Source organism: Melanotaenia boesemani, chromosome 1, assembly GCF_017639745.1.
Source record: "Melanotaenia boesemani isolate fMelBoe1 chromosome 1, fMelBoe1.pri, whole genome shotgun sequence".
Lineage (NCBI taxonomy): Eukaryota > Metazoa > Chordata > Actinopteri > Atheriniformes > Melanotaeniidae > Melanotaenia > Melanotaenia boesemani.
Window position 1 is genome coordinate 9,441,909 of NC_055682.1, and position 25,833 is coordinate 9,467,741.

At 37.9% G+C, this 25,833-nt stretch overlaps 3 protein-coding genes across 7 annotated transcripts in view; 1 reads left to right on the forward strand and 2 right to left on the reverse strand.

The window, feature by feature from the left end:
* Positions 1-9,032, reverse strand: part of trpm5 (transient receptor potential cation channel, subfamily M, member 5) — a 19,591-nt gene extending 10,559 nt beyond the window's left edge. For both annotated transcript variants that reach the window (XM_041979980.1, XM_041979971.1), the window contains exons 1-11: positions 8,981-9,032; positions 6,929-6,996; positions 5,417-5,573; positions 5,127-5,307; positions 4,218-4,384; positions 3,942-4,119; positions 2,516-2,580; positions 1,821-2,006; positions 1,413-1,512; positions 1,141-1,259; positions 219-560 (exon numbers count right to left, since the gene is read on the reverse strand). In XM_041979980.1, coding sequence (XP_041835914.1) covers positions 219-560; positions 1,141-1,259; positions 1,413-1,512; positions 1,821-2,006; positions 2,516-2,580; positions 3,942-4,119; positions 4,218-4,384; positions 5,127-5,307; positions 5,417-5,573; positions 6,929-6,996; positions 8,981-9,007 — 1,590 coding nt within the window. In that variant the 5' untranslated portion in view covers positions 9,008-9,032. The remainder of the gene's footprint in view (positions 1-218; positions 561-1,140; positions 1,260-1,412; positions 1,513-1,820; positions 2,007-2,515; positions 2,581-3,941; positions 4,120-4,217; positions 4,385-5,126; positions 5,308-5,416; positions 5,574-6,928; positions 6,997-8,980) is intronic.
* A 6,326-nt stretch (positions 9,033-15,358) lies between these two features.
* On the reverse strand, positions 15,359-17,967 carry LOC121641808. The gene is made up of 5 exons (XM_041988116.1): positions 17,792-17,967; positions 17,425-17,526; positions 16,696-16,795; positions 16,183-16,287; positions 15,359-15,823 (listed from the first exon to the last, which is right to left on the reverse strand). The coding sequence occupies exons 1-5, from the start codon at positions 17,965-17,967 to the stop codon at positions 15,359-15,361; spliced, it is 948 nt and encodes a 315-aa protein (XP_041844050.1).
* Positions 17,948-23,648, forward strand: LOC121636592 (coiled-coil domain-containing protein 106-like). Of its 4 annotated transcripts, none has more exons than XM_041980228.1 (6): positions 17,948-18,038; positions 18,293-18,383; positions 18,643-18,805; positions 19,374-19,562; positions 20,744-20,908; positions 23,036-23,648. In XM_041980228.1, the coding sequence occupies exons 3-6, from the start codon at positions 18,643-18,645 to the stop codon at positions 23,347-23,349; spliced, it is 831 nt and encodes a 276-aa protein (XP_041836162.1). In that variant the 5' UTR covers positions 17,948-18,038; positions 18,293-18,383; the 3' UTR covers positions 23,350-23,648. The 4 variants fall into 4 exon arrangements, with proteins under 4 accessions (XP_041836162.1, XP_041836174.1, XP_041836153.1 ...); XM_041980240.1 differs by having other exon boundaries at positions 18,293-18,330; XM_041980219.1 differs by having other exon boundaries at positions 17,954-18,046.
* The last annotated feature ends 2,185 nt before the right edge of the window (positions 23,649-25,833 follow it).

A 25,833-nucleotide genomic window follows, 5' to 3' on the forward strand; every position in this document is an offset into this window, starting at 1 on the left:
ATGAAATGTATATATTATTTGTCTTACTGCATCTTTCTGATGTCTCTAAAGTTTTAAATGAAGCTGTGTGAGAGTGGTTAGGAGAGAAAAAATATGTTCCCCAGGAAATTAGAAACTGTGACAAGATGTCTGGAACTTTTACTAATGTAGCAAACAACTGGTATGAGCTTATCAAGTATGTACTATTCACTAAAAGATTTGAAGTGAACATCACTCACCGTAGGGATCTTTTGGTAAAAGCCTTTACAGGAGTCATGAAGAAAGTCCTTCAGCACTTTGGCAACCTCATAGAGGGTGAAGCGTGGCTTCCCTTGCTCAATAGGATGGTGTCCCGGTGGACCGTGTGTTCTGGCTGCTCCAAGCAGGAGTTGCTTCTCCTCATACTTTTTGAGGAGCAGGTTGTGAAGGAGACTTTTCTCCGACACAGACCAGTAAAGCTCCTGTAGTCGACCGTAGGTAAGGAACTCACCAAGGTTCACACCGTTGTCCACAAAGAGGCGCACAAAGTCTGGTTTGTCATTGATAAGAGCATCCATCATGACTTCTTCAAGATCACATGCCTGCAAAGATCATCAGGGTTTTGTCACGATTAATTATTCAGTTATTCTGCTCATATCTACAATGCAAAATGACATGCCTGTCTGCTATGAGCCACAACCAGTCAGTAAGTTTTTTTAGGATCAACTGAGAACAGATGTTGACGGGTTGAAATGTTTATATGAAACAGATTCATAGTCAGACATATTTCCTGCTATACTGTGAAAATATCTAGACGTCCATGATCCTTTGAGAATGATCCTACTAGCACATCTAGTGCTCCAAGATTGACATGAACTGATTTATTTGTATTAATTAGCAAATGTTTGAAGTAAAGCAAGTGAAGCTAACACACTAACAATCTTCAAAAACATAATATCTGCTGACGTATATTTGCACTGGCATACAGATGTCACCGTTTAGCTTAATGCATCCTTGTATATATTTTATGAGTACAGCCTCACTGGGCAGGTCGTTTCTCTTAACTCTGACTTGATTGTAGTTTGAGCAGTACTAACCACTCCAAATGATGCACTGGAACATATAAGAAATTAAATAGCTAATTTGAGAAACACCTAATCAAATTATTATGTACTTACTCACCTTCCACTCCACATCTCCATTAAAGATGTCACTCTTGGCGATGTCCACTCTGTTCCAGGCCACAGCTAGCTTCAGTTCATCCAGGTAGTCTTGAGCCTCCTGACTTTGGCTCTTACAAGCTGATAACCACACAGACATGTAAAATGTCGACAAGTTCACAACCTATGAAGTGCTCAAAATGTCAAGCCTTTGTCAATACAGAAAACCAGTAATTGTGCAGCTGCAGGGAATTTTGAGTTTCTTGACCATATCTGTCACAAAGAGTACTTTACCCTTGACAAGAGCTTTGAGGATGACTGTATCCAGCTCGGAGCTCTCCTGCTCAGGATCATGGACAGTCAGGAGATGCCCGTGATCGAGTATCTTCTGGATCTGTTGGGCAGGTTGACAGTCAGTTATTAGTGTGCAATATACAGTTTGTTATTTTGTTTTTTCTTTTTTTTTTTTTAGCACCAATGAATTGCTTCATATCATCACAAATTCTTCAGTGTTTACTGAATATTGCCCTCCTGCTTCAAAACCTTAATCAGGCCACATTCAAATTCTTAAAATAACAATAAAAATCGCACATTAGCACACCTCAAAGTCTTACCCCAGCGTGCCCCATTTTTCTACAAATATTCAAGTCATGTGTATATTTTTGTAAGTGCCTGCCTCTATGCTGTGCACATTGCTCTCACCAGCTTGACCCAGTTACTGATGTCTGTGCTGTGGTGGGCATTTGGAAAGGTGTCCAGCAGTAGCTCATGAACACTGTCTCTGTCCCAGCAGCCTTTATTCATCAGTGTGACAAGGATGTCAGCCACACCTCCAGAGCCGGCCAGGATCAGCCACGGTGTGGAATTTCCAATTCCTTTGTACATTCTCTGTCAGAAGAGATTTGACATTAAGACAAATTTTCTGTTATTCTGTTAATTGTTGAACTGTTAATTCCTGAACAAAGGACTGCATTGTTTTAACAAATACTAAAGTTTCTGTTTTCCTCAGTTACGACTATATTCATCCATAAACTGCTGACTATTTTTGGTTAAAGAGATTAGTTTTCAGATAATATGGAGAGCTTGGTTTCACTCTTACTTTGGTCTGTTGCTTAAATAGCACAATGAACATCTGACTGAGAGCCTAATTTTCAAGCCTAAGCTGGCAATTGTCTATCTAAGGAAAACCAATAGATTGCATCAAATCTTGAGTTCACTGTAGTCCCATGCATGAAGTGGTGGGCAACAGTGGAAAGGAAAAAATTCCCTTTTAACAGGAAGGAAAAACCTCTGGCATAACCCACGGCTACAACCATTCCTGGCTTCTGAGAGTCTCTTTTGAGTTATTTCCTTAAAGTTCTTGGGGAGCAAATGCAGTTTAATGAAATATAACTTGCCTTTAGGATTCTGGGTTCCCCATGGACCAAGAGACACAAAACAGGAATCTCAAAACTTCCTGATCCTGCAAAATAGCAAGTGACACATCTTATTTTTTATTTATTTATTTATTTTACAACATAAAATATACATGGCATTATATCTTGATTTTTATCTTTTAGCAACTTGGCTTTTGAGAATTCAGAGCTGACTGTGCAGGACTGGTTCCATGATCCTGCTTGTATACCTCTGAGAACCTAACCACACTCTGCTGGTTGGAGGGGCCCTGGACTCCTTCCCAACAATCTATGCACTTCGCTTGGGACAAATATGAACCTTGTTCTTCTCTTACTCTGGGCAGATGTATTTTGGTGTGAGCACACCTCTAGTTCGCTGTGTCTGCTTGAACTTATTGTTGTGTTCTTATAATTGTAACCCAGTACTCAACACTGGATCATATCTTAAGTTTATTAATTTTAACTTTATTGCTTGTATTTGAGAGGCTGTAAGCCTTAAAAGCAATACTTTATTATTGATACAAACATGATATGTGCAGTTTGATGTTATTGTGTTAAATCTGTCTAGAAGCATTTGTTTAGGATACCTGGAAGCTTGGCTATTTTTTATTGTAGCTCAATTACAAAACATTTATTTTCTCTTTTGTTAGCTTCATAAGAAGTGGTGGTGTTAACTTGTTGTATTTGAGTGTGGGACGATGGTCCAGTTGTGTTAGAAAGACTGAAGTTGGCTGTGTTGGTATTTTTTTGTCAAGTCCCAAAGGGCCAAAACTTTAGTCGAAGATTTTCTTTTGTTGTTGTATATACCATTTTCTTAACTAAATAATAAATAACTTTTATTTTTTTTTATTAACAGTTCACTTTGCTTAAATGTTTTCTCCCATTTTCCCTGACTGAGTTGGATCATAATTCCCTGGTTACGAACCAGAAAATGAAAAAGGGCATTAAATATTAATTAGGAAGAACAGAAGTCACTGTATAATATTGTTGAAATCATGTTTGTAAAAACTGTTTTGGAGCCATGCAAATAAGTTTTTATGAATGTTGTTTCCATAGTACTGCCCTGACCTTTCCTTTTCTCTTTATCGAATGTCAGATTGTTTTTCTAGGAAACTTTGCACAGAGGTGGCCTTGAGTGACAAAAAGAGGAAAAGCGCGGTTTATCAGTTTAAAAGGAATTCTTAACTTGACTTTTGTACAATGTTGAAGCTTTTGATTTCACAGCAAACCATATCAAAAGCTTATAAAATATGAAGGACGATTTTCTATTAAGATATGCATATATGAAACAGCCACATGTATTATGTACACCATCACAATGAAATAATGCATAATGCATTTATAATTTAGCATCATGAAAGCTAGCATTTTTCAGAATCATTTTCTTACTCTATTGTTCTGTTCCCAGCAGTGACCTAAAGGATTTTACCTCCATATCCTGTTCTCTGAAGGGAGATGTGCTTGAGCAGCTTTACTCTCATTTCACTGGTAGCTCCTGGTCTTTTGGGATCCTCCTCCACAAGCACAAAATGTGAGTGGTGACTGTCTAAAGAATACACAGAACCATGGGGCAAGTCCTGCGGTTTGTACGCTGCAGGCTCATCCACCTTAGGAAAATGCATAGAAAAAAAAAGACTAACATTAACAGTTCTCAGAGATGATGTTGCCTTTAGTGGCTTTGCATTGTCTGTTTGTGAGCAGGAACCTTGGCAGAGATTAGGGCCTCTCGGTTGTGGATCATGTTCCAGGGAGCGATGCCAATGGCCACTACACGAACTTTAGAGGAGGTGCTGGCCAAGGAGTGATCTCGCACTGCCTGGCCCAAGTGCTTGGTGATGCCAAAGCGAAGACCATTAGTCAAAATCCATGCCCCTGGAGAACATAAAGCCATTGTGTATGTGTGTGTATGCAGAGCACTGGGATTTTGAGTTAATTCAATAAAAACTATACACTGTAGGAAAAAAAATATATATAACAGCAAAATTTAAGTTTAATACTTTAATACAGTCAATTTTACAGTTATTTTACCATGCATTCATTTATACCTTTTCATAGTATACATGAATATGGTGTTAGCCTTAAGGTTGACTTGGGGCTAGAGAACCCAAGATCAAGAACAAGACTGGCAATAAAATGAACTAATATTATACATGCTTTTCTCTTTTGTTTGAAATTAAAAAGCCACTTAAGAAAAGATCCCATTTAAAAATAGAGATATAAACTGTATTTTATATTGTTTTGTTTTCTGTAAATTTATGATTAGACGTTGACTTCTTCCTGTTTTTGTATAGTATTTTAAAGGTTTTTTCCCCCCCTTTTCCCCCTATTTTTACAGTGTATATATAACAGGAGTTTCTGAAAGAGTATTATTTTTAATAGTATTATCTATCTATCTATCTATCTATCTATCTATCTATCTATCTATCTATCTATCTATCTATCTATCTATCTATCTATCTATCTATCTATCTTACAAAGAATACTGAGTAGTTCCTCTAAAATCAAATCATAAAATTCAACATATTGCATAAATACATAAAGAACTACAGCTGATTCAACAAAAAGAATGGCACTAAACAGTTGGTAGTAGCAATTCAGCTGCCCTGATTTTAACCTGTACTCTGTGCAGCCTTCACAAGTCCTTTTCTAAGAGTGTCCCTGAGCCAGGGCTTCATCTGAGCCACCTCATCTCCTCCCACCAATGCCACTACCAGGTGTGGAGGAGAAAGGCCCCACTCTTCTGTGAGCATCTGGTAGATCAGCACTGGATCTGTGTTGCTGCTCACTCTCACAAACTGAAGAAAAGAAAGAGAAATGTGTCAATGTAAGCGCCCACTTTCCAAAGTGATTCTTGCTAGGTGTGGTTATGAAACCTTATGAACCTTTTGTGCCATTTAACCTCACCTTTCCTCTTGTCTTGCTAGAGCCGATAAAGTCAATGTCACCCACTCTTCCAGCTGCCCAGTGACTCTTCTCCTTCTTCATTTTGTCAGCCAGACCTCTGGCTACATTCTGAAGAGTCTCATCCACTGTTGAGCAGCATGAACAGCCAAGAAGAACACTAAGGGAACATGTGGGAATTGGATAGTTATTCTAAATCACAAAGTTTTCTGTAGAACAAATTGGGAAATTGAATTTAGACTTTTACTCACTTTTTTAAATGCAAAATAGTTGTACCCAAAATTTCCATAAATTGTTCAAACAAAAACAAATCAACCCCTCTTCCCTTTTAATATTCATTAAAAAAAAAAAAGCCTTACACTATTGAATAGAAATTTTTAGTATGAAAACCAGTCAGTTTTATCTGTTGGACTTTTTCTAACTTTGTTGCTAACTCATCAATAGCGCAACTGAATATAATAATAACGATCATCCCTACTTTATGAAGCCTGATTGGGAAATTCAGCTCTGCATTTTACCCATGTCTAGATGTAGTAGACAGCAGTAGGCCCACAGTGGTTCACTTCTGTTGGCATGCCGCTGACTCTAACCCAGGTTCTCCAAACCCAAGCCCACTTCTGCAACCACTAGGCTACCACTCTCCCCTTATATTCCAAATATTAAATTAATCTTATTAGTTCAATGTGTCATACAATAGTTTTCTTAGTTATAATGTAGAAGAAAGCAGACTTAGCTGAAAAACTTAATACATTTTGCAGGTTCCACCTCCTTTCTCTCTGCTATGCTTCTAGGCCTATGGCAAATAACCACGACAACCATAAAAGGAGCAGTGATTGACATGGATTAGAGATTACTTTTAGATCCCATTGGTTGATTTCACTCAGGCATGTTGGATTGTTAGAAGTTGCATTAGGAGTAACGGGAGAAGCAAGAGAAACCTGATCGTCTAATGTATTTCTATTAGGATACAGTGCGAATCTAAAATTAACAAGTCCTGCTTTTTTTGGCAAGAGCTCTATTAATAAATGGATCAAAGCTTTCATCATCTTATGATGTATATGATACTGAAAAAGCAAAAACTGTTAACAGAATCCCAATCAATTAAATTATTTAGATCAATGGAGATATTGTGAATGCTTTATAGTTTGACTGCTTTGTCCTCCCCCACAAAGCATCCTATTCTACAACTTAGAAACGACCATATCACACATGAATAATTTAGATAGAAAATCTACTTGAAGTTATTCAAGACTTCTTAGTCATGCCCAAATGTTTGCTTCCTGTCTTATGAATCCAAATTGTTGGGCTAATCAGAGAGCAAGCATCTGTTCTAAGTAGATATGATTTCTTTATAATGAAAACTTAACAGCACAGTTTGTTTCAGATAAGAGCTTCTTCCATCAGTATGATGTAGGTATCACTTCATCTGGAGACAATAGACCCATCTGCTCATATTGTCTTTTATACCGAAACATACACACACACACACACACACACACACACACACACACACACCTGTGTTCCTCTGACCACTCCAGTACGTTCCCACATTGGAGGCATCGTGTCTGCGGTTGCAATGTCCTCTATAAACAAACACATACACATGTATTAGGTCATTTTTCCAGCGTATCCTTGATGACTTACTCAACTCTCTTTTACAGATGGAGAGGTTATAATGCTCTAAGTACTTGTGGTTAATGCAAAGCTGGCAGAATTTTCATTCTCGCCTCACATGCAAAGTGCTTCTCCCCTCCTGATGCTCGAACAAGAAATGCACAAAACAGTCCCTCAGTTACATAAAAGTGGGAAAAGTGGGCCACACATTGTGAATTCATAGAACAGGAAACTCCTCTGATATGATGCAAAATGTGAATAAAGGTTTGGGCTCTGAAAGAATCTGTGTGTCTGATATTTTTGCATGATTGCTGTGAGCAGGTGCTGCTTTGAATCTGGGAACAGTAAAAAATTGTTGTTGAAAACTAATACTGTTTTGATGAAGATTGAGTTCTTGGTTGCAATTTGTGTGGCAGTAAATAAAAACAATGTGTGGCATTACTTTTAAAAGTATCCTCATTTTATTATTAGTGCCTTAAGCAATGACATCTCTATGTTTGGCTTATAGTCTGGCGTGTTTAGAAAATGTGCTTTTGGCATTATAACAGTAGATGTTGTTTCACTATGAAAATGTGAAACAATCTTTATCTTTGAAAGATTCATTTAATAAAAATAAATGGCACTCAGTTCAAAAAGCAAACACATTTATTATTGATAAATCATCCATTTGCCTCTGTAAACACAGGCCTTTATTTGCCATTCTTATTTGCATGGGCACTTGAGCAACAATGATCAGATATATAACAAAATATATCTATATAAAACAGAAAAAAAAGTATAGAAGTGTACATCCATACTGCAAAAAGCAGTAGCTTCTCTGTGTACTTTGAATTAAGAAAGGCATTTTAGCTGAATGTGGCGATGCATAAACATGCTGTACAGAATGAGTCAGTTTCTGCTTCACCATCTGTTTAATGTAAGCGAGGGGCTTGTTGCGGAAGCTTTTATTTGACTACAGGTTTGGGTCTGGGAAAAGGCCTGCTGGGCATGCAAACAGGACGATTTGCATGCAAAGATGGAGGAAAGAATGTTAAGCTCTGTGCATGTGTGTATGTATTTAAAATATTTATGCCTGTGTGCATATCTCAAGGAAACACACTGTTTTCCATGCAAAAATTTTAACATTTATTTTAAAATGTGCACATGTGGTTGTTATACTTTAAGTAAAATTCTAAGGTCCAACAACCCCCTTCAGACACATGTTGAAACATGGTTTAAATTCAAATGTATTCTTTAAAAAAGAATTGCAAAGCAGTAACTAGTTTTTAAATCAAAATATTTTACAACTGAATACAATTCAAATAAGCTCTGCACTAGCTGGACTGTTTAAACCATTTTTATTGCTTAAAAATCTCTTTTACTTCATAACAAACAAATAAGTTGTTTCTAGTTTAGTGGAATAAAGCTTGCTTTACCAGAAAAAAGGAAAAGTAATTTAAACATGTATTTGTATTTGTCATACTTACAAAAAATATGTTCATATTTGAGTACATCTCCAGGAACTTACTAATTAATCTGAGCATCGGTTGGAGGCTCGATCCTCTTAAAAAGGGCGTTACTCCCCTCTGTGAAAGATGCTCCAGTGGGAATTGTTGGCTTTCTTACTGTAATTCTGTCAGGTCATGACTTTACTATGTAAAATCCCCTGAGATAACATTTTATTCCATGCTACATAAATAAAACTAAATGCAGTTAGGCAATTATATCCTCTAAGTTCAAGACCTACCGATTTTTTTTCTTTTTTAATACATTTTCAATTGAGTTTACCATTTTGCTTTATTAACCTTGACATACTGTACAGTGTTGATGCAAACCTTCAACTGTCCCACTGCTTTTAAAAAAAAAAAAAAAAAAAAAAAAACACAAGCCTTTCTCTACATCACATATTTCCACTTATTCAGGCAGCAATCTTTCACTTCACAGAATAAAAACATGGCCATGCTACATACTCACCAGAGGTGTGTCTTGTCTCTCCTGCATGATTGGAATGTATGGCTCCTTTGCCTGATCCCCACCTAGAAAGACTGAAAGATGTTTCCTTCAGGTGAACCACCTGGTTCACCAGGAAGTGGAACAAGGGTTGGGCTGTCCTTTCAGCCAATCCTGGATGTTGCTGCACACCAATGCTTTGCATGATGGTCAGCCTCTGCACATTGCTGTCATCAGGACTGCACCTTCACCATTAGAGTAGGCAACTTTATACATGTGGCAGGTTCACCAACATTTCAAAGAACAGAAGGTTAGGTATGAACAGTATGATCACTTTGAGAACTCTGCAACAAATGGAGCCAAATATGAAGATAATTTTCACATTTGTTTTGTGCTCCAACTCATGTTGTGCTTACTTTATTTACTCATTTATGACATCACAAAGAAAACTTTCATTGAGTTATAACTGAATAAGCCTAAGTACAAATTTAATCCCAATTAATTTATGTTCCTGAAATGTTTAAACTACAATGATCTTATATTCATATCAATATATGTTCTTTGCTCTTGCCAACAGTTTGCAGTCACACAAATTAAAGATATAATGAGCTCACAGCAATGCTGGGAAGTAAACAAGTTAATCCAAAGTGATGTAGAAGTTAATATTCAAGCTTCAGTTAGACTACCGGATGAAAACATTAGGGAAAATATAAATAAAAGGACGAAGTACAGGAAGAATACATACAAAGTAAGCTTTTGCATCTAAGAAGAGGAAGGTCTCTTGAAAAAGACAAGTTCTTGATGGTAGACAGGTACACTACTACTCTTATAGCTTTTGGTTGTTGGTTTTACCATCATGCAACCACAAACAAGTCTGGTTTGTGTCTGCTTTGTTGCTAAGCAGCAGCTGTTCCAGACCATGTTAGAGGACTGCACTAGTTGAGTGGGAGTAACAGTCTGTATGATTGAGTTTAAATAGCTGGGGGTAGACCCAGAAGTCACTCTGTAGCCAGCATTAGTAACCTGAATTTGATCTGGGCAACCATGAGTAGCCAGTGGAGTTCCAATAAGTGGCGGAATGATGTGTCCTTTTTGGTTGATTTAGCACCAGACAAGCTGCTGCTTCCAAGACCATCTGTAAGATGGCACACACACACACACACACACACACACACACACACACACACACACACTCACAGACAACTCTTAAATACCCATTCTTTCCTTTAGTATTTCCATGTAATGCTGCTTCATACCTTCGTTCCACTATATGTCAAGAAACTTAAATGTCATAGTCATGAGTATGTGGAACTGAAATGATTGAAATGATTTTTTCTGTTGTTGTTGCGGGTGGTAAACATTTTGCCGTTGCTTTCTTTTTTAACATGTTCAAAATAGAAATTCTTTTTTTCTTTTTTCTTTTTTTTTTTAACCTTTGTCCTTTCAGCATTGTCGCAAGCAGAATGACATTCTGACTACTGTGGTGTGCTGAACAAATTTACCCGATATAAGGCTCCTGATCAGTGATTGTGCAAATGTGACTGGGCCGCAACAAAGATCAGACCCAGACAGCTAGGCAATACGAGCCAGCACCCACCCCAATGTCCAAGTCAGCCCCCACCAATAAACACTGATTCATTCATTCATAGATATTTCATATATCTTAGTTCCTTCTAGCCCACGAAAGTTGCAGTTTAGACAAAAAATCCAAAGGAGAACAATTGATTTTGGATTCTTTTTTTTTTTTTGTGTCCTTTCAGTAAATCATCTCATAAATCCTTGGATTGGACTAGCATGAATGTAAACTGTATTGCTTATGGTTTTAATTAGTTTCATCTCCAGTAACTACAGCAGTAGCATGTCACTTAGACTAATACTTCAGTGCTGATGATCTGATGTTGCAAGATGTGACGGGACTGTCACAATGTCATATATTCAGAAGTAAGGGGGACTTTGCTAGAGTAAATACTTATCTCAGAACACAAGTGTTCATTCTCACAAAGTCAAGATTTTGCAGAGACCCCTTCAGCTGCAGTTTGGATATGTCTTTGTAAGCTTGGCATAGCTAGCTAATGGGATTCTTGCCCATTCCTTAAGGCTGACCTGCTTCAGCTTTACGTCAGTCTGGATGAGCTCAGCTGGTGTTTAACAGTATTTAAGTCACGTTACAGATTCTTAATCAAACTGAGGTCACCTGAAGACATTTAAACATGTCTCCTTAAACCAGTTTATTTATGCATTAGCAATGTGCTTAAAGTCATTGTCAGTCTAAAAGTTGAACCTACATCCCATTCTCAGCTACGTCATTGTTGGAATGAAATCTTTTAAATAAATTAAGGTATTGGGTTTGCATAACACACATTCATTTCCTTGATGGCTATAAAGTTAAGTTTGAGTCTAGTCATATCAGACTGAACTTCTGAAGGACTCTGTCTATCTACTGGGATTTTTCTATACCCAATCAAGTTTCTGACGCGCTGCCAATTTCCCTGATTATCCTAAACTGTGCTTAAGCTGTTCCTCCAGCTGTTTCTTTTTACCATCACATACTTGTGTTGCCTCTGTCCCAACTTTTTTAAGAAGTGTTGCTGCAATTAAATTCAAGATTAATTAATATATTTTCCTTAATTTGTTAAAGTGTCTTGGTTTGAATATGAGATGTTTTCTATTCTGTATTGTGAAAAAATGTTGGTTCATAAGATTTGGACTTTATTGCATTTTGTTTCTGTTCACAGTGTTCAAATTTATTTTAGAATTTGGATTGTATGCTAACTATAATCAAAACTTCTTTAAAAATGTGCCCCTAAAAGCTCTTTTGTTTTCATTATGCCATTTGATTGGTGGGGCCCTTGTTTCGTGACTTTAGGGCCTTTAATAATTTTTTTTAGAAACCATTAATCAGTCATTTAAGTTCTTGTTCTAGAACTGCTGGTAGTATTGAGCTGTATCTTCCTGTCTTGCAGTTAATCCAAAGAAGCCTCTTGGTAAATTTACCCTTTTCTCACTGTGTTGTGTAGATGGTGTGAAAACTTGTCCGTTGTGTTCAGCGTGGGCAGCATTCCTCTGTGCAGTCAACTCGGAGCCAGTTTTCTTGATTAGTTTGTTCAGTTTCTTTAAGTTTGGCTCTAATGCTGCTGCCCCACCAGATGACTGCAAAGCAGACTGCACTTTCCACAGAGACTTATAGAAGATATGTGATATTTTTGTGTAATACTGTGTAACACTGAAGGATCTCAGCTTCCTCAAAAACAAAAGTATGTTCTGTCCCTTCTTGAAGATGGCTTTCCAGTCTAGTCTGTTGTCTAGCTGAACTCCCAGGTTTTTACAGTCATCCACCACATCCACCTCCTCTCCCAGGACATGAACAATGCTTTGCTTACTCCTGTTTCTCCTGAAATCCACCATCATGATGATGTGTATGTTGAAAATGAGGTGAGTGTTTCCAAACGATCCCATGAAGTGAATGACCAGTTACCTACCTACACTCAGCTTCTTGTACTAAACCCCAAAACATCAGAGCAAGGATGTAGGTTTGATTTTGACATTTAAAGGGATATACAGACGTGGACAAATTGTTGGTACAGTTCAGTTAATGAAAGAAAAACTCACAATGGTCACAGCAATAACTTGAATCTGACAAAAGTAATAATAAAATTTCTATGAAATTTAACCAATGAAAGTCAGACATTGCTTTTCAACCATGCTTCAACAGAATTATTTGAAAAAATAAACTCATGAAACAGGTCTGGACAAAAATGATGGTACCCTTAACTTAATATTTAGTTGCACAACCTTTTGAGGCAATCACTGCAATCAAACGATTCCTGTAACTGTCAATGAGACTTCTGCAACTCTCAGCAGGTATGTTGGTCACTCCTCATAAGCAAACTACTCCAGTTGTCTCAGGTTTGAAGGGAGCCTTTTCCAGACGGCATGTTTCGGCTCCTTCCAAAGATGCTCAATAGGATTTAGGTCAGGGCTAATAGAAGGCCACTTTAGAATAGTCCAATGTTTTCCTCTTAGCCATTCTTTGGTGTTTAGCTGTGTTTTGGGTCATTGTCCTGTTGCAAGACTCATGAACTGCGACTGAGACCAAGCTTTCTGACACTGGCCAGCACATTTCTCTCTAGAATCCCTTGATAGTCTTGAGATTTCATTGTACCTGCACAAATTCAAGACACCCTGTGCCAGATGCAGCAAAGCAGCCCCAGAACATAACAGAGCCTCCTCCATGTTTCCCAGTAGGAACAGTGTTCTTTTCTTCATATGCTTCAATTTTCCATCTGTAAACATAGAGCTGATGTATCTTTCAAAATATTCCACTTTTGTCTCATCTGTCTATAGGACATTCTCCCAGAAGCTTTGTGGTTTGTCAACATGTAGTTTGGCAAATTCCAATCTAGGTGTTTTATGATTTGTTTTCAACAATGGTGTCCTCCTTGGTCGTCTCCCATTAAGTTCACTTTGGCTCAAACAATGATGGACGGTGCGATCTGACACTGATGTTCCTTGAGCTTGAAGTTCTCCTTTAATCTCTTTAGAAGGTTTTCTGGGCTCTTTTGTTACCATTCGTATTATCCGTCTCTTTGATTTGTCATCAATTTTCCTCCTGTGGCCACATCTAGGGAGGTTGGCTACAGTCCCATGGATCTTAAATTTCTGAATATGTGCAGCTGTAGTCACAGGAACATCAAGCTGCTTGGAGATGGTCTTATGGCCTTTACCTTTAACATGCTTGTCTATAATTTTCTTTCTAATCTCCTGAGACAACTCTTTCCTTTGCTTCCTCTGGTCCATGTTGAGTGTGATTCACACCATGTCACTAAACAGCACAGTGACTACCTGTAGTCCTATTTATAGGCCCACTGACTGATTACAAGATTGTAGACACCTGTGATGCTAATTAGTGGACACACCTTGGATTACCATGTCCCTTTGGTCACATTATTTTCAGTCTTTTTTAGGGGTACCATCATTTTTGTCTATGCCTGTTTCATGAGTTTATTTTTTAAATAATTCTGTTAAAGCATGGTTGAAAAGCAATGTCTGACTTTCATTGGTTAAATTTCATAGAATCTTTATTTATTATTACTTTTGTCAGATTCAAGTTATTTCTGTGACCATTGTGAGAATTTCTTTCATTAACTGAAGGGTACCAACAATTTTGTCCACATCTGTAAAAGTGGCTCACAGAGGTCACTGGAAGACAACCCCCGGTAACACTTTACTTGAATGGGTGTGCATAAGACTGACATAACGCTGTCATAATCATGACATGACACCTTTCATGGACATGAATGAATGCTTATGACAGTTGTCATTAAGGGTCAATCGGTAAATTATGACACTTTTGATGCAGAGTTGACATTGTTTAAGATGTCTTTGTTATGACAACTTGACATTAACCAAGACTATGACATAGACCTAGCTGTCAAGCTTTATAACTAAAACTATTCATTAAGATGTCATAAGCCTAATTACCAAGTCAAACCAGTGTATAACAGTTTTAGGATTTTTTTCTTTTAATTCCATTGGAACAATTTTAAGTTTTCATTAAGATGCCATTAAGTATAACGTGACTGTCAAATCAGTTTATAACAGTGTCATGACTGTTTTCTTTTAATTCAAGTAAAGTGGAGCAATCTGACAGTACCATTAATACGCCATTAAGCATAATTACAAGGTCAAATTAGTTTATAACTGTTTCATGGCTATTTCTCTGTGAAGTGGAACACTCTTTATGTTTTATGAAGATGTCATTGATAGTTAGTGTCAAATCAGTTGAATTCAAGTAGACCAATTCGAACTTTTCATTAAGATTTCATTGAGCATAACTACATTAAAATCAGTTTATAACAGTTTAATGTCCATTTTCTTTGAATTCAAGTAAAGTGGAAAATTCTTTATCTTTCATAAAGATGCCATTAAGCATAATTACACTGTCAAATCAGTTATAACCATTTTATGACTATTTTCTCTTAATTCAAGTTAAGTGGAACACTCTTAGTTTCATGAAGATGTCATTAAGCATAGTTACAGTCAAATCAGTTTATAACAGTTTTATGACAGTTTTCTGTGAAGTAAAGTGGAACAATTTTAAGTTTTCATAAAAAGGTCATTAAGCGTACTTGTAGTCAAATAATTTAAATGCCTTACAACATAGGCATATGACATAAAAGAAACACAAAGGAAAAGTTAACATTTGACAAAAGAAAATGTATTACTTCTTCAAGCAGGGGTTTCCAGAGCAGTTCATTTTATCTAAATTAACATACATTTCAGAGTTCATACAACTCAAACAAGGATCTTGTCAGGAGAGAACATGAATATAAGTGCCACGAGGCAATGTTTGAGTCAGTCCAATATTGATGCCATCAGACAGTGCATAGTTAGATTTGATGTTCACTTGACTTGTTTTTTTACATCATGGAAAAGCCTGCCCAAGACGCCATTGTAATGACGTACACCTAACCAGTGGTGCCACTCTATCATCTTGAGATGAAGCTTCAGTGACTCAAGAGTACGGTTACCTCTATGGCGCCATACTTCCAGCTTGTAGTTCTGCCATGCACGCTCAATATGTTGAGTATGAGCACCATTCTCATGATCAACAAAGTTTTTTTTATGGCAGACAGAATATTGATCATATCCATATTTAGCAAGCTGCCCCTTATAGGCACGCCATTCATCAGTGAGGATCGATGTTCTGGGTCTGATATGATGTCTTATTTTGCCAATGAGGGTTTTCCTTGTGCGATCCCTGACAAGTCTCAGGATAGGTCTTCTTGATTTCCCTTCAACCTCCAGCATCCCAAACACCCACTGCCGCTCACGACGCCAAGTGTTGCCACATCGACCACGATGGTACTGAAAGTAAATAAGAAAAGACAAACACTTTAAGGTTTAGGTTGTATTCAATTTTTTTCTGTGTTATTCTCACATGCACTGCTGCATCAATTGTTATCCTGCATTTAAAAAAGACATAAGAGGATGTGCTGCACAATCATCATGTAAGCCTATTGAGTAAGTAATACTGACTTCCTGATTCTTCATACTGATTCATGCTGCTTGAAAATAAAGCACTGCCAAATAACTGCATTTGCATTTCTCCGTGACACTAAATCATACACTAATATTAAAGTTAACCATCTTTATTGCACTACTGCACCTTGCCATAAAAATCCTGATCTAAATATACTACACATGCATACAAATATAAAATGTACCTTTCGCTTGTGGGCAAATTTGCTCTGGTCGATGACAACAAATCGATGACGACCACCGATCCTCATTCCTCTTTTCCTCAGCCGCTTGACGGCAGCAATGCAAACCTTCAAATGTAGAAATATAACAGTTGAGCAATTTCAAAGGTGCATAGACAATTAGTCACTGCACTTGAAAAAGGGCAAATGGTCACAAATTGTTGAGCCATTTTTCTAAAGAAAATTAATTTACCATAATAGAAAAGGAGACAAATATTCTCACTGTGACCTAATAAAAGTTTTACGTGTATTTCATTTAATACTTCTTCCGAATTCTGCTGTAATGTTTATTTTATATTTTATGCAAAGCACATGGAATGTGCTAAATAAACTTCACTAGTGAATTGGGTTTATTTAATTATTTTCATAATTAAATCAATATGTAAACAAGCAAATTTCAAATTAGTGTATTTATTTTGTCTTTTACAAAATTGATTACAGTAATCATAGTTAGAAACTAGCATGTAATATGACAACCTTTCTGAGTACTTTTGCCATCCTTGTTAATGTCCTGGAACTTGCTGCTATCCCGTCAGTGATCATGGCAAGTTGTTTCAACTGCAAACCTTGTGCAAACCTGAAGAAAAAATAAAATAATTAAGGAACCTGAATAGCATGGTCACCATGATAACATTTTCATTGATTTACTGTACTACTACTACATTCAGCTGTGCTTTTATTCAAAGCAACTTACATCTGAGAACAACAAAGGCAAGAAATCAAATAGTGCGGTCCAGACTGCTGCAATTCCAGTTGGACACAGATGCTATCATGGTAGTGCAAGAGGATTTTTGTTTATTTTTATTTTTTGGGCTGACATGAAACTAATATTAAAACCAACAATACAAATCTGTACACAGTCCATACTCTATTGCAAGTGTTCTTAAACCTGACAAGTACATCAGCACGCCCACAGTGTCCTCAATAAAGTAATTATTACTTTTCTTACATTGTCAACAATAATCTAATTTGTGGAAGACCTGTTACATTTGGAATGCATTTTTAATTCACAGATTTACCTGATGTAGTGACTGGTGAATGCAGGTGTTATTTCATACATTTATAGCTCAAGTGCGAAATGAGGAAGCTAATGGAGCAAAATTTCAATAAAGGGATACTACATCAACAATAAATCTATAAATCATACTGTTGAATGTGTTTTTTTTAGAAAGGAAAACTTTTATTTCATTCTTAGTAATACTGTACCTGTGCATGAACTCAAGCCATTTTATCAAGGGGATGTGAGACTTCGTGAATATCGAGCCATTGCGTACAGACTGTGGAGAACTTCTATGATGCTTACAAACCCTGTGGGAAAAGAAGGCAAATGCTAAGAAGTAAGCTACCTCATTTAAAAGATATTTTAAAAAGTATGTTACAGGCAAGCTAGAGCATAACTAGTGATTTCCAACTTTTAATGTGACAGTAGACTAATGCTAATTTCAGACTTCTCTTTAACAAGACACAATCAAATTAGAACGTTACTACTTAATGCTATGCTGTCAACTTTCAAGGTTTTCTTAAATAACAAATAATAATAACTTAATTAGCAAGTTAGTTAGCTTGTGCTTACCACCACAGCCCATCTTTGACATGGCAGGTCACCAGATGCATGCGACGATTGCATTTTACACACTTTACGGTCCTCCTCAGTATCCCACGTTTCTGCATCCATCTAATTATTTTTCTTCTGTTCTTCTTTGTATCTGACAGCCTAATCATTTTCATCAGTTCTCTCACTTGTACCATTGCAAACAATGACCGCTGGCCCGTTCCGCTCGCGCAGTCGGAGTTCCGCGCCTCTTTGCAAAAGCAGGAAGGTCAGGAAGTACGTCACTTCGATTTTGTGATTGCTTGATTAATAGACAATACATCTCATTACATTGCTACCAACACAAGCCTGGTTTTCGTGGGTTTACTATTCTTTATTATACTTTTTCATAATGTTTTTAATCATCCTCTTTTTTTGTTGTGGTAATTGTAATACCCGTGATGTTTGAATTTGAACTGAATGCGCGCTTTCACGTAACGTCAACGTCCCCCTGGCTAACGAGAGCTATCGATCCACACACAGGAGTGCTGCATCTGGCGTGAAAGCTTCATCGTATAAAGGTAACCGTACCAGGAAAGCAAAGTAGCTAGTACCACCAACGTTTGCCTTAGAGGTAAGCTCTTCAGAATTTTTGAGAGGAGTATGCTACATAATATTGACGTCAGACCGTTTTATGTTAAACTGGTGTCCAGTAATTAATGCTAGTGGGTATTTCAAGGCAGTCAGCAAGTTTGCAGTAGCCTTTTCCAATATATTTAATTTTTTATCTCTGTAATTATAGACAAATACATTACATTACAAAGTTGCCTCTATGTAACATTTGCTGCCTTTGCATTGTGCATGTGTTCTTTGCCACACACAATTGTTCCCAGATGGAAACTCGTTTGACCAAAAGGGTGTGTGAGGCGATGAAGGCCGAGGAAGCTCAGGAAGAAGTTGTGGACGAGACAAACAAGGACAACCAGACAGATGTGGAAGAGGTCCCCGTTCGACTGAAGAAAAAGAAGCTAGTCAAATATTCCCCAAAGAAACTGAGTGAATATTGCTATTTTTCAAAATTTATTTCTTTTACTACTTTCCCCTAAAGGGAATATGAAATTCTAATTCCTCCCACCATTACAGTAAATAAGTTAATTCCTTAACAGCAGAAGTTTTGGCTGTGGCTGTTATATGTATTTTGCTACTTTGGCAGCAGATTTCTAATCTGTGTTTGATCAGTGGGCTTTATGCACAGCTTCATGAACTTAAGCAGCTCCTTTGTTACTGTCACTCATCACTGGATGAAGTGATTATTCCATGTGTGTCTGACCACACTAAATGGCCTGAGTAAGTTCAGGATATAGTTGAACTGTGCAAAAAACCCATTAGTTAATGCTATGGGTGACTTTGGCACATAGTATTACTTATCTTATTTGTGCATTTGTATGAAAGCATCAGAGGTATTGTGCTGGCATAATATCATGCAATGTATGTTATATACAGTATGTTAATGAGTTGAAAAGAATGAGGAACAAAACTCAATATAGTGCACTCCAGAAAACCACTAATATTTACTGACTTCAATAATAATATTAATAATAATAACGAATTGCCTTTGTTACAGTGTCTCCAACAGGGGCATTGGAGTTGGCCAAGCTGAAAGAACAAGCCAAGGTGGATCAACACAAGATTAAACACCTTGAGGACCGCATTAAATACCTGGAAGAGGCCAACAGGGATCTAAAAAATGACAAGGACTTCCTCCTTTCTCAAATTAAGGGAGCCTCCAACATGCCTGGATCTACTGGGAAAGGTGCAAATGCTGTACAATTAATATTATTGATGCAGTATTAGAGGTTATGCAAATTGTGCAGGAGAAATTGAAATAGGGTTTTCAGGACCCGAGTGTAAGGATGGTGCACAGTAGTGGTGTTCCGATCGATCGGACGCCGATCATTATCGGCCGATATCCGTAAAAAAGTATGTGATCGGTGTTCGCCGATCAATGCCTTTTGTTGCCGATCACAAAATCTGACCACCTATATTTCCTACTCTGCAACCTGCAGAAGCGCTGCGTGCAGTGTCATAGCTCCCGCTTTCCTCCACAATGTGCATGCGCGCGGTTGCAAATCCAAAGCAAACATGTCTGCCGTGTGGAAGTTTTACACCGTGTGTGAGAGTGATGTAAAGTTTGCATCCTGCAACACGTGCAACGCAAAAGTACATCGCGGGGAAGTACGTCAAAATCCTTGAATACAACGAATCTAATACGGCATTTAAAGAACAAACACTTGACGGAGTACGCTGAATTTTCGAGGCTCACTGCACAGAATGAAAGGAAGACGCTGGTGCAGCCAGAGCGCAGCTAACGATTACCAACACTCGTCCGTATGAGCGTGACAGTCAAGCAAATAACCACAAAAATAATTAAGTTAATCGGCCTTGACGACCAACCGTTCTCAGTGGTGGAGGACGCCTATTTTACTTGGCTTTTTTTTGGCAATATTAAGAATTTGTTTTACTTTCTTATTTAGCCTGATGAGAGCCTTAATGTGTTTTCAGTCTGTTAAAATATAGTACTACTGATTACTGAAAGATAGCGCATTGTACTATGTACATGTTATTGTCTAAATTAGGGGGATTTTATGGTTCCTTTTCCACATCAAATAGTCAGCAGTGCTTATAAGAAAATTACAGCCAATCCATGTGATTATCGGTGATCGGCAGTGATCGGCACTTGTGGGTAATCGGTATCGGAATCGGCAACAAAAAACCTGATCGGAGCATCCCTAGTGCACAGTAGGATAATGTGAGTTATTAATGATAATAATTACTACACCTAGAATGTCCAGTTCATTGGAAATATTTTTAAAGCATCTCCAGTACCAAGAGTGCTTTGAATTGCATTGAAAAATACTGTACAGTCTAAGTTTTTGAGCTTTGTTTCCTGACATTTTGTACTTGTCCATCTATCCCCAACCCACCTTCTCACAGGTTCCAGCAAGGCTGCTCTGGAACTTACTTCAACTTCGACATCTCCGTGCCCATCCTCAGAATCCAGTTTCTCATCATCCTCAGAGGAAGAGGAGCAGAAGAAGAAGAAAAAGAAGAAGGCCAAGAAGTCCAAGAAACACCTTGCTTCTCACAGCCGTTCAAGGAGTAAGCTCAGGCATTGATCATCTTTCTAATCAAATGCTTTCCACCCTAAAGTTGACCAGTACTTAACTATCTTCTATGGTTCATATTTGGAAGAAAAAAGAACTATTACCGTGGGCTTAGATAATAGTAATCAGATGGGATGTAAGCGTTGCTGTGTTATGTCCATATTTTTGACACTGTTTCATTCAATCCTTAATTTTCTGTACCGCTTAATTCAAATTGGGTCGTGGGTGGGCCGGAGTCAATTAACAGGTGGTACACCCTGTACAGGTCGCAAGTCTGTTGCAGGGCCAACATGGAGACACAGACAACCACTCACACACACTCACATTCCTACGGAGAATTTAGAGCATGTCTTTGGACAGTGGGAGGAAGCCGGAGTGCCCGGGGAGAATCCACACATACATGGGGAGAACATGCAAGTAGGGCTGTCGCGGTTAAGGAATTTCCTCTGCGGTGTTGCATGTTGTCTCAACAGCGCGGTATGCGCTGTCAACGCAATTTAAAAAAAGAGAGAGATGGATCTATTCATGAACATTACGCAATCCTAATTTCAGTAGGCTAAGTTTTAGTCCAGTTTTAGTCGACGAAAACTAAAAAGGTTTAAGTCTAGTTTTCGTCACTTTTAGGACATAAACAGGTAAAAAAATTGTGTCACTTTTTAAATAATTGAAATCTTCACATTAATAAACAGATAAAATGATGGAGCTTTGCTGGTCCCTGGCTTTTTCTAAAACTAAGCGGATTTTAGTTGTAGCTGTGTAAATATGAGAGAGAATATATGTATATATCCTATTTTGTTTATGTTTGCAGCCGCGGGTTGTGAGCGCTGCTTGCGCTGCTCTGGTTTCAGTTTCAGGACGTTCTCAGATCAGGTGGCGGGTCGCGCTGATACAGCAGCAGGAGATGACGTGCGCTGCGACTTCTAATGATAAACTGCATGGTAATTATGCGGATGACCATCATGAAAGTATAAATAGTCTGGCCCTTACATTACGTCACTTATGCCATGTTGCTTGCGTATTCTCTCTCCGTCCGTCACACTGATCAATTCGGTCGTGTTTTTTATTAAGAAACAAATATGCAGGCTGCGCAAATTAAGGTTCTGTTAGTTTGTTTCAGTGGTGAACCAGGCTAAAGATGCCGTTTAAGCCTTTTTCAATAAATATTTGATTATAATTGATTAACTAAACATTTAAGCTAATAAGCTCTTGCGGTAGCACCGGATGTAAATAGAAGTTTGAAGGGAGCAAGGACACTCTCCCGGTGGTGGCGGTTGTTGACAACGCCCTGCGATTAGGCTCGTCAATAGCGCGGTGTTGCGAACCACCTCCACATCTGCCCGGTGCTTAAACCAGTGACCTTGCTGTGAGGCTGCGGTGCTAACCACCACACCACTGTTCAGCCCCCTATTTTGGACACTGATGTTATAATGATTTGAAGAGTGAGTACTAAATTATAACATTATTTGGACACTAATGTTATAATTTAGTACTCGCTCTTAAAATCTGTAATTCCCTCTGCCAAGGAGGTTATGTTTTACCCGGGGTTTGTTTGTTTGTTTGTTAGTTAGCAACATACATCGAAAAGTAATGGTCAGATCTTGATAAAATGTTCAGAACTTGTTGGGAATGCCCTAAGGAAAAAGTGATAAAATTTTGGGGGTGATCCATGCAATGTCGGATGACAATCAGTAAGCTTCATGGAGGTCTGCGCTCTCCGAGTGCTTTACTAGTTCAGATCTTCACAGCCATGTGCTGAACAGCTTTCTCATTCTTCCCACGTTATTGTGTAGGCTTCTCTAATTTTGTTAGATATTTAGCCTCGGAAACAGATATGGAAAAAAATCTACTTTGTTAGGTACAGCCTCTGTGGCAGGTAAGAAAGGACATTACTTGCTGGTCATCCTCCTTCCATGCTGTTGATGGAAGGTTGTTGCTAGCCACAGTAGCAGGTAGAAAGGGAGCTAAATCTAATAGAACAAAGGAGGATGCAATGTAAATCAGAGGGATAATAGGTGGGATAATTTCTAATCTGATTATATTACAGTACCCATAGGGTGCTAAATTAACAACACCAATGCATGCCTTAATTAAGATGACTTTTTTTATTTGTTTCTGTGACCAGTGACCACAACGGATGGAGTTATCCGCCGCTACAAGAATGCCCTGCACATTTTCAACAAGTATGGATCCATGAAAAGGGCCTTTGCCAAAATCAACGTTGACCGCAACACAATTGCAAGAACAGCAGCAATTGCTGAACTAGCAATCACATTTCCAGACACATTCAAGGAGCTGCTTCCACAAGATGAAGCAAATGAGAAGATGTCTGTGTTTGCAGAGCGGTGCAGGGAGGCCATAACAGAGGAGATGGCTGGAATAATCACAGCAAAGAAAAAAATTGGAAAACTCCTCCCAATCATGTATAAATACACTTAATAATGTCATGATCATATTCATTCTGAATATTGTTGCCGATGTTAAGTTATTTTGTTCCTACACACAGACCATATGTTGTACCGACCTGCTTGAGGAGAAGTAATGCAACAGATTATTCTGTTTAAATTTTTGTGTTCAAATGCATTAGGAATAAAACTATCACAGCTAAGAGAAAAAGCAGAAAACTCCTCCCAGTAATGTAAACTTAAATTTCAAAATGTTGATCAATGTTAATATTCAGTTTTTCCATATTGACTGTTACAACACTGCTTGAGAAGTGAAGCAGCAGCTACTTTGTCAATGGTTAATGTTTAAATGCAGAAAGGAAAAATATCTTGTCTTTTGATATTGTTTAGACATCATTTGACAATGTAATTATCCTTAATTATGTTTCAATAAAAAGTCGCCCAATTCTAAGAAAAGAGTCATACAACTGAAAAACTGGAAAGTGTATGAATTAATGATTTTATTTTCGTGTCTGTGACGCACAAACCCATCCTCCATGGGATTACCAGTGTAATTATACTTAAAGACATCTTCATGAAACATTCAAGTGTCCCACTGTACTTGAATTTGAAGAATAGAGTTCAAATTCAAAGAAATGTAAGATGTTATAAACTGATTTGACTGTAATTATGATTAATGACATCTTCATGAAGCATAAAGTTTTCCATTTCACTTGAATTCACAGAGAAATATCCATAAAACGGTTATAAAATGATTTGACAGTGTAATTATACTTAATGAAAACTTCAGATTGCTCCACTTTACTTGAATTAAAAGAAAACAGTCATGACACTGTTATAAACTGATTTGACAGTCATGAATAGTTTTGGTTATATAGCTGTTGGAGGGAATATACAGTAAACTCATTTGGCAATGTTACGCTTAATATCTTAATAAAGACATTTATGAAACTATCATATATGTTTTGTTTTGACATCAGCTGTGACGACAGTTTATAATTGTGTCATAACAGCAAATGTCAAAACAAACCATATATGATAGTTTAGTGTCATGTTAAGTTACAAAACTAAATATTTTTTAAGCTTGACAACTAGGTCTGCTTTGTCATATTCATGACAGGTTATGTAGTCTTGGTTAATGTCAAGCTGTCATAACAAAGACATCTTAAACAATGTCAACTCTGCATCAAAAGTGTCATAATTTACCGATTGACCCTTAATGACAACTGTCATAAGCATTCATTCATGTCCATGAAAGGTGTCATGTCATGATTATGACAGCGTTATGTCAGTCTTATGCACACCCATTCAAGTAAAGTGTTACCCAACCCCCTTCCCCCCAGGTGGATCTCTCAGTTGTTCTGTGCCATGGAAAATTAGAGAACAACCTAGGAGTTGTTGTATATTGGTAGGGAGAGACCGGCATGGATCACCAGTGTCACTGCACTAGTTTGAAATCAGTTTAAAATCGTTTCCAGAATGTACAAATTTTGCTACAAATATCCAGCAGAGATTTTGCTTCTGTGCAAGCACGACTAATAAGGCCAAACATCAGAGTTTTTCAGAACAGGACTGAATTATACTAGAAGTCTGAGGTGTACAACTTGAAGAGAAAAGGTGAGAGAAAATATAGTCCCTTGTAGTGCTTCTGCTAACCACCTTCTAAGATACACAGTCCCACTGACTTGGTCTGTTTGTTCAGTAAACACAAATCCAGGCAGTTGTTGAGGCATCCACACATATTTTCTGGAGTTTCTCACATAACAGGGCAAGCTGAATTGTGTTAAAATCACTTGAGAAATCAAAGAACATGATCCTCACAGTGCTGCCTGATTTGTTTAGATAAGAGTGGGCTTGCTGAAGCAGATGGATGATGACGTCTCCAGCCGAACCCCATTACAATAATGTGGCTCTTAAAATAATTCACTGTCTTATCGAGGTGACTCAAAAACAGTTTTTTTCCCAGGATTTTCATGATGTATGATGTAAGGCAGTGGTGTACTCTACGTGATACGCAGGTATATGCCATATACTCACTAGAAAAGGTCACAAATTTCCATATAACCACCAAAAAAATGCTCAAAGATTCGTATCAACATGTTTCGTGACATAACTTTCACTTTCCCCGGTCATAAATTAGCCACGAAGCTGACCCGTTTAGACCACGAGGAATTCCATCAAAAGTGATGTTGAGCCGCCGCAGAGAGAAAGCAGCTTTGCCGTCTGTCCTGATCCTGACCTGCGTTCCTTAACAGCTGATGGCTGGTTGCTAGACAAATTAAAAAGTGGCGGATGAGAGGAAGAAGAAGATGCAGCAGCAGCAGAAAAAGAAGAGGAAGAAGATTTTTTGGGTGGTATGAGTAGTTAGTGGAGAGGGAATGCAGAAAAAAAACATGAAAAGAAAACAAAGTCAAATCACACTGTTTCAGTGTGTCAGTGAGTGTGTTGCTACTGGTGCTATTTCCACTGTCGATACGGGGGACACTACAGTTACACACTTACGGGCGAGGAGGAGAGC